Source organism: Rattus rattus, chromosome 17 (genome assembly GCF_011064425.1).
Source record: "Rattus rattus isolate New Zealand chromosome 17, Rrattus_CSIRO_v1, whole genome shotgun sequence".
Lineage (NCBI taxonomy): Eukaryota > Metazoa > Chordata > Mammalia > Rodentia > Muridae > Rattus > Rattus rattus.
This window is the reverse complement of record NC_046170.1, coordinates 31,374,383-31,382,448: the sequence shown is the minus strand read 5'-3', so window position 1 is coordinate 31,382,448 and position 8,066 is coordinate 31,374,383. Positions and strand designations below refer to the sequence as shown.

The 8,066-nt window shown below is 50.0% G+C and overlaps 1 protein-coding gene across 2 annotated transcripts; it reads left to right on the top strand.

Annotated features, from left to right (window-relative positions):
* Positions 1-1,186: 1,186 nt before the first annotated feature.
* Positions 1,187-4,104, top strand: LOC116886195 (chymotrypsinogen B). Of its 2 annotated transcripts, XM_032887573.1 has the most exons (7): positions 1,187-1,306; positions 1,431-1,534; positions 1,627-1,706; positions 1,811-1,889; positions 2,127-2,307; positions 3,388-3,521; positions 3,884-4,104. In XM_032887573.1, exons 1-7 carry the CDS (start codon positions 1,243-1,245, stop codon positions 4,043-4,045), a joined length of 804 nt encoding a protein of 267 aa, XP_032743464.1. In that variant the 5' UTR covers positions 1,187-1,242; the 3' UTR covers positions 4,046-4,104. The 2 variants fall into 2 exon arrangements, with proteins under 2 accessions (XP_032743464.1, XP_032743463.1); XM_032887572.1 differs by having other exon boundaries at positions 1,226-1,534.
* Positions 4,105-8,066: the final 3,962 nt, after the last annotated feature.

The following is an 8,066-nucleotide window of genomic DNA, read 5'->3' as shown; positions in this document are numbered from 1 at the left end:
AGCTGGGTACTGAACCCAGGGCCTTGCGTTTGCTAGGCAAGCGCTCTACCACTGAGCTAAATCCCCAACCCCCATTTTTTTTTTATTGCTGTTGCTGGCTTTATCCTGAAACACCGTCTTACCCAGTTGCTCAACCTGCAACTCCTGGGCTCAAGCCATTCTCCTGCTTCAGCCTTCAGAACATCTGTGACTGCAGGCATTTGCCACTAATCCAGCCGCAGACGCTCCGTTAAGAGTGGTAACCCAGATTCGGCTGAGCTCCCTCCCTTGTCCTGTTGAGTCATCTCTCTTCAGGCTCACACAAATACACTGCATATTTATACATCCATAAGCAAAGAGCCTTAAAATTACATACACAGTAGTCGTCTGTGTCAGTTTTACAATATGCTCTTTTTCCACTCATAAAGTGGGAGATCCAGCCACGTCGCCATGGAAACCCAGCTCACTCACTTAAACACACTCCGCTGTGAGAACACGTCACTCCCGTTTCTCATTTTGTGGCTGGTATAAAAATAGTTGCTTGTGACTTTACGAGGTATTTCAGTCATCAGTGGAGAATCTTGTCCGTTTCCTAGTCTCTGTGCTCAAGAGAGGCAGACGCTAAGCCCTTGAGCCGGTCAGAGGACTTCCAAAGGAGAGAGGCTGGTCGCAGGGGCCACTGGACAACCAAGCTGTGAACGTCCGTCAGCCACTGTAGCAACCGTGTCCTGGCATGTCCGAGACGCCTGACCACTCCTTCTGCTCTCTCTTCTGTGATGAGTTCTTTCATGGCGTAGATTCAAAGTCCCCCCTCTCTTCCTCTTCTCTTTCTTTTCTTTCTTTCTTTTTTAAATTGAGACAGGGCCTCACTATGTAGCCCTTTCTGGCCTGGATCTCTCTATGTAAATCAGGCTGGCCTTAAACTCAGAGATCTCTCCGCCTGTCTCCTGAGCGTTGAGGTCAAAGAAGTACACCAACGCACGTGGAACAAAGTCTAATTTTTTTTTTTTTTAATTAAGGAACAAAGCTAGGCGGTAGTGATGTCCCCCCCCTTTAATCCCAGCACTGGGAGGCAGAGGCAGGGGATCTTAGAGTTTGAAGCCAGCCTGGTCTCCAGAGTGAGATCCAGGACAGCCAGGGTTACACAGAGAAACCCTGTCTAGCTATCGAAATAGGCAAGTGCCACAGAAATGGCCAGCCTGGAGGTTGAACCAGACAGCCTGTTGGTCCAGTTCGTTTTCTGCTCCTTCTCTTGTGACACACATGGATGGGGGCAGCTGTGCCTCTCTTCATCCCTGGAAAGATAACCAGGGTCAGCAGGCTCCGTGTGAGAGACCCCTGAGCCAAGAGGTTTAAGGGGAGCCAGATGTTTCCAGGGGAGGTGGTGTGGTCTCAGTGGGGTCCGGAGTCGGCTGAAGCATTCTACAACATGGCTACTATTACCTTCCCAGGCTGTGGAGTCCCTGCCATCCAACCCGTGCTGACTGGCCTGTCCAGGATCGTCAACGGAGAGGATGCTATTCCTGGCTCCTGGCCCTGGCAGGTGTCGCTGCAGGTGAGAGGAGGATTCTGGGAACATGAGTGCCTGTACTGTAGTGGGGTGCTGTCAAGGTGGGAGCCGCTAACATTCCTTTTCGTCCTCCCCAGGATAAAACTGGCTTCCATTTCTGCGGGGGCTCCCTCATCAGCGAGGACTGGGTGGTCACTGCTGCCCACTGCGGGGTCAAGTGAGTCCCAGACTGTGTTGGGGTTCCGCTTCCAGCTTTATTTGGGGATGGGGAAGGGGTCAGACTCATTCCTCATCTTCACCCCTGTGTGTCTCAATACCTAGGACCTCCGATGTGGTGGTAGCTGGAGAGTTTGACCAGGGCTCCGACGAAGAGAACATCCAGGTCCTGAAGATCGCACAGGTACACAGGCTGCTGGATGGGTGAGGGGCTCAGCCCACAAGCTGGGGAAGCAAGCCCAGGAAGGAGACGCCCTTGGCTCCTTAAAGGACAGGAGCACGGTAGAGCTGGGACTGGTCTGAGAAGTCTCTTTCTGGGTCTATCTTTCTGATGGGGCCAAAAGGAATGGACAGTGTGTCCCCTGCGACTTGGCAGAGCCCAGGTCCCCCCAAGCCTTAGTTGAGCTTCTTGTCCCCACAGGTCTTTAAGAACCCCAAGTTCAATATGTTCACTATACGCAATGATATCACTCTGCTGAAGCTGGCCACTCCTGCCCAGTTCTCTGAGACTGTGTCTGCCGTGTGTCTACCCAACGTCGATGATGACTTCCCGCCCGGCACTGTGTGCGCCACCACTGGCTGGGGCAAGACCAAATACAATGGTGAGTGTGGCCTTGCCCCAGTGGGAGCTGTTCTTGGGTCAGACCGCCCAGGTGGCAGTGACCCCCCACTGTCTGTCTTCCTTTTTTAAAAATTTATTTATTTCTTTTTTTTTTTTTTTTTTTTTTTTTTTTTTTTCCCGGAGCTGGGGACCGAACCCAGGGCCTTGCGCTTCCTAGGCAAGCGCTCTACCGCTGAGCTAAATCCCCAACCCTATTTATTTATCATATGTAAGTACATCATAGCTCTCTTATGACCCACAAGAAGAAGGCATCAGATCCCATTACAGATGGTTGTGAGCCACCCCATGGTTGCTGGGATTTGAACTCAGGACCTCTGGAAGAGCAGTTGGTGCTCTTAACCACTGAGCCATCTCTCCAGTCCCCTGTCTTCCTTCTTTTAAAAAGAATAATTAAATTTATTTTTATATGAGTACACGCTATAGCTATCTTTAGACACACCAGAAGAGGACATCAGGTCCCATTACAGATGGCTGTGAGCCACCATGTGGTTGCTGGGATTTGAACTCAGGACCTCTGGAAGAGCAGTCAGAGCTCTTAACCACTGAGCCACCTCTCCAGCCCCATCTTTCCATTTCTTAATTGAAATCTGTTCATTAAAGCTAGGCAGAGTGGCACACCTTAATCCCCAGTACTTGGGAGGCAAAAGCAGGCAGAGCCCATGGGTTCCAGGCCAGCCAGAGCTACATAATAACACACCATCTAAAATTTTTTTTATTAACTAGCAATTTATCAAATTAACAATTATGTGTCAATTAAGACAAATGTAAAACTCATCCAACACAAACAAAGGGTTGCTGATAAAATGGGGCCTAAAGGAACCCCTCTGCTCAGCAGGAGGAATTTTCCCTGAGTCCCATCATGGGTCTCTTAAGACTCCAGCAGGGTGTGAGCCATGCTCTCTTGAAAGAAATCTTACACACCCACTACCCATGGCCTCAAGGTCCAGGCCCCGCCTGTGGTAGAATCTGACAGAGGCTCTCCTGCCTGAAAGGACCCATGGTGATATCCAGTAGCCTGGGAGGCCTAGGGACCCTGACTCCATTCCCTCTATCCCTGCAGCCCTCAAGACCCCTGAGAAGCTGCAGCAGGCCGCCCTGCCCATCGTGTCCGAGGCTGACTGCAAGAAGTCCTGGGGTTCCAAGATCACCGATGTGATGATCTGCGCAGGCGCTAGCGGCGTCTCTTCCTGCATGGTACAGCCTCCCTCTCCCGACCCACTCATAGACTGCGTAACCTGGTCAGGCTAGCGGGGAGCACAGGGCCCGGAAGAGGATGGGCTAAGGCTAAGAGACACTCCTAGGAGGCACCTCTGCCCAGACCGGCGCTGTACTGCGCATACGGAACCCACTGCGCATACTTGTCCCCAGCCCTGTGAGCTGTGTGTGTCTCTTCCTCACAGAGGGAAGATATGGGTGTAGGTCCCCTCCAGCAGTACAGGAGCACAGCTGGGGCTGTCCGTGAACCCCAAGGAACTGCCCTGCACTTTGCCTCGCACCTCACCAGGTGCAGGTACCCTCGACAGGCTCGCAGACAAGTCCTTTACCTTTCTCTGCAGGGTGACTCCGGTGGCCCCCTCGTCTGCCAGAAAGATGGAGTCTGGACCCTGGCAGGCATTGTGTCCTGGGGCAGTGGTGTCTGTTCCACTTCCACTCCTGCTGTGTATTCCCGAGTCACAGCCCTCATGCCCTGGGTTCAGCAGATCTTGGAAGCCAACTGAGTCCGTGGTTCTTGCCAACCCCCCTCCGAGCAGCTACAATAAAAATCATCTAATTAGAACACTGACTCTCTCTGTGTCTTTGTGGTCCAGGGGACATGAGACTGAATTATCTCTGGCATCTATCAAGGGGACAGGTTACTACTGGCCTCTCTGTAAGCTACTTATACCCTGATGGCCCTTCTTTCTGCCTCCCCACTTCTTAGAACTCCACCCTAGGTCAGAACTCAGGCTACTTCTATTAGAACCAGCTAGACCCATAGCATTCTCTGGAGGGCCGTAGTCCTTGGTCAGACGGTATCGTCCACAGCCCTGAAGGGTCAGTCATCTCACAGCGGTGAGCCTTGTATTGGAGACACATTGTGTACCTTTAGGCTCCCGCTCCCCATATCCAAACAGCACCCTTCCCGCTTCAGACGGAACTCTGTTCCAGACTGGCAGTGAGCTCCTCGTTCCAGCTCTGGACGTTAAACCACCACCTGTGGCTTCCACACTCTCACCTCTCCCTGTCTCCTGATTTTCTGCCCTTGGGGAGTTTAGAGGCTGGATTACCCCGGCTTCATTCTCTCTGCCAGGTTGAAGATGGAATGGCTCCCCCTCGTGTCAGGGCTTCTTCCTGCGAGGGTATCTGACCTCAGCCGCAATGCTCAATGCTACTTAGTGGAGAATAGCAGAGTTATCTCGGTCTTAACGTTTCTTTCTCGTGTATTCTTTTGGAGACTGCCCCCTCCTGCCACTGTCTGTCACATAAAGTCCTAGTGTTGTTGTTCACACAGAACACACTGGGTCAATGTTTATTCCATTATCGGTTTTAGACATTTTTTTTCCTTTACTGATTAGAAAAAGTTATCACAGTCATTTAGTGTGCATGGGCACACGTGGGTGGGCATGTGAAGGTTAGAGCTGGTTTTCTCCTTTCAATCTATCTATCTATCTATCTATCTATCTATCTATCTATCTATCTGTCATCTATCATTATACTGGTTAAACTGTACCACAGTTAAATCTGCATATCTTCTGGCTATTACCTGACGGCTTGCTTTCTATATATCTACCTATGCTGGGAATTGAACGTAAGGCCTGCCTGCAGGTAAGCACTTGTTTTATGTTTTGCTTTTGCTCTTGCTTGCTTGCTTGTTTGTTTGTTTTTTCTTTTCTTTTCTTTTCTTTTCTTTTTGAAGACCCATTCTCTTTCACTGTAGTTCCCGCTGGCTGGGAATTAACTGTGTAGATCAGCCTAGATTCAAACTAAAAGAAATCCACCTGCCTCCACCTCTGGGAATGCTGGATCAAAAGCGTGTGCCACAGCGTCAGGACTCCTTGCTTCATTCAAGAGGGGGTTTGTGTTTTCCTCGGGTGCTTTCAAGACTCTGCTTGGCTTGCCCCTGTTGATGTTCGGTTCTGTTTATTTGCTGCCCCAGGGTCAGAACCTGGGGCTTTTGACTCTCAGGTCAGAACTCTATCTCTGAGCCCTGTCCCCTGCCCATTGCTTTCCTCTGGATTTCCTCCTTCTTTGAATTCGTGTGTGTGTTTGTGTGTGTGTGTGTGTGTGTGTGTGTGTGTGTGTGTGTGTGTGCGCACAGAGGCTGGTGTGAGGTTGTGAAGAGCCAAAGAACGCCATAGGCTAGAGGCGGAGCATGAGGGACACGCCCCCTCAGACCTTCCGCCCCCGTGCTCTCAGTGCAGCGAGCTCTGTGGTCAGTGAGCTTCCAGCCTCCAAGGCGGTGAGGGATGCGCCGGTGCTGTTTTTAGTCTCTGTCGCAGTCGATGTGGGAAACAAACGCTCTGAAGATTTGTTCTTGTTTTAATTCCTCCTAAGTCATTCTTTTATTTATTTAGTTAGGGTTTTCATTTGCTTTTTTGTTTTTGAGGCAGGGTTTCTCTGTGTCACCCTGGCGTCCTGAACTGGCTCTGTAGACCAGAGACCCGCCTGCCTCTGCCTTCCGAGTGCCAGGGTTAAAGGCTCGCACCACTGCCGTGCTCTTTTATGAGATTTTTGTATTATAAAGACTTGAATAAAAACATGGAGGAGAGGCTGGAGACATGATTTCAGAGCGATTAAGTGCACTGGCTGCTCTTCCAGAGGACCCGGGTTTAATTCCAGCACCCACACGGCAGCCCTCAACTGTCTGCAACTTCTGTTCCAGAGGATCCAACACTCTCTCTCACACAGATATACATGTAGCTAAAACACCAATGTACATAAAAATTAAAAAAAATAAACCAGGGAGTAATATATTTTTATTTCTAAAGCTATAATCTGTCAAATTTGAACACACCAAAACAAACAAACAAACAAATAAATAGATAAATAAATAAAATGTTTGTAAGCAGCCATGTGGGTGCTAGGAATTAAACCCAGGTCTTCTAAAAGAATAGTCCATGGTCTTAGCCACTGGGTCATCTTTCTAGTCCTTTCTCTTCTTTCTTGAAGCAGATTTTCATGTGGCCCAGGCTGGTCTCAAAACTCCGTATGTGACTGAGGATGTCCCGTCAACTTCTGATCCTCTTGCCTCCACCTCCCCAGGGCTTTGATCTCAGCTACACCTGGCTCCGGATAGGATCTCTCTGAGGTGATGATGGTTTCCATGTCACCAACCTACGGAAGCTCTCTCCTCCTAGTCTCACTTGTCTGAGCGCCTTGGTCATGATGTTGGATTTTATCCCAGGCCCTTTCTGCATCAACTGAGAAGATGGTCATGTGACTCTCTTCCTTCTAATGACATGATACAGTACACTCACCCTCTGCACACTTGGGACCAATCCTGCTTGGTCATGACGTATCATCCTTTTGGAACTTTTTTTTTTTCTTTTCTTTTTTTTTTTTCCGGAGCTGGGGACCGAACCCAGGGCCTTGGCTTGCTAGGCAAGCGCTCTACCACTGAGCTAAATCCCCAACCCCTCATCCTTTTTTTTTTTTTTTTTTTTTTTTGGTTCTTTTTTTCGGAGCTGGGGACCGAACCCAGGGCCTTGCGCTTCCTAGGCAAGCGCTCTACCACTGAGCTAAATCCCCAACCCCCCTCATCCTTTTAATATGTCACTGGGTTCACTCAGGTCGTGGTTTGCAGAAGATTTGCTTTCCTCTATGTTTATGAGGAGCGTTTGGTCTGTAACTGCCTTTCTTGTGGTGTGATATTGCTTTCCCCAGTTCACTCGTGAATGCCCAGTTTATGGGACGGTGCAGATTAATCCTCCTCACATCCTACCAGCTGAGCTTCACCTCTGGACGATGTTATGATGTGTGTGTTTGTGTGTGTGTGTGTGTGTGTGTGTGTGTGTGTGTGTGTGTGTGTTGTGCAAGTGCGTGCGCCCACGCATGCTCCTTCTATGCCGACTATAGAGGACAAAGGAAACTTTCTAGTGTCGTTCTCTGACACTCCACCTTAATTCGTTTGAGACAGGACCTTCTCTCTGTGAATTAAACTGTGTTTCAGAGAGCTTGGCGGGCCAGCTAGCTCGTGGGAGCCCCCTGTCCCCTAAAGCTGGGATTACAGGCATGTACGGCTGTACCCGACTTTTAATTGGGTCCTGAGAATTGTAACTCCTGTCGTCTTGTTTTCCAGTGAGCCCTGTTAGCGCCGCACAATCTTCCCCCTCTTGCTCCGATGCACTTTTCAGAGAGAGCAGGGTGCACAACTCAGGAATGTGCAGTTTGACGAGGGTTCCTAATACGAGCACGCATTTTATGCTGCTACCAGGAGCCCCAGAGCCTCCCGGTCTGTTAGCGGACTCCTGCCAGCCTGTGGCAGCCACCGCACTGACTTTCACACCGCAGCACCACCCCTGCAGCCTGATGTGGCACCCAGTGAAGCGTCGCTTAGAAAGCAGCGAGGAGCATTCGCCATCTCCAATTTGTGTATGTGGTGGGTTTTGTTTTATCTCGTTTTGTTTTTGAGATTGGATCTCACTGGTTCGCCCAGACTGGTCTCAGTCTCCCAGTGTCACTCTGCCTCGGCCCCTGAAAACTGGACCTACGGGTTTTGCTTTACCTCTGGGTAAATTGAATCTTTTCTGAAATCTGAAG

What these genes read in the sequence shown, in the direction of transcription:
- LOC116886195 (XM_032887572.1), top strand. Translation starts at nt 1,346, where the DNA reads ATGTTTCCAGGGGAGGTGGTGTGGTCTCAGTGGGGTCCGGAGTCGGCT. An exon ending in CCTGGCAGGTGTCGCTGCAG is followed by an intron (nt 1,535 to 1,626) that starts GTGAGAGGAGGA and finishes CGTCCTCCCCAG; the next exon opens with GATAAAACTGGCTTCCATTT. An exon ending in GCTGCCCACTGCGGGGTCAA is followed by an intron (nt 1,707 to 1,810) that starts GTGAGTCCCAGA and finishes CTCAATACCTAG; the next exon opens with GACCTCCGATGTGGTGGTAG.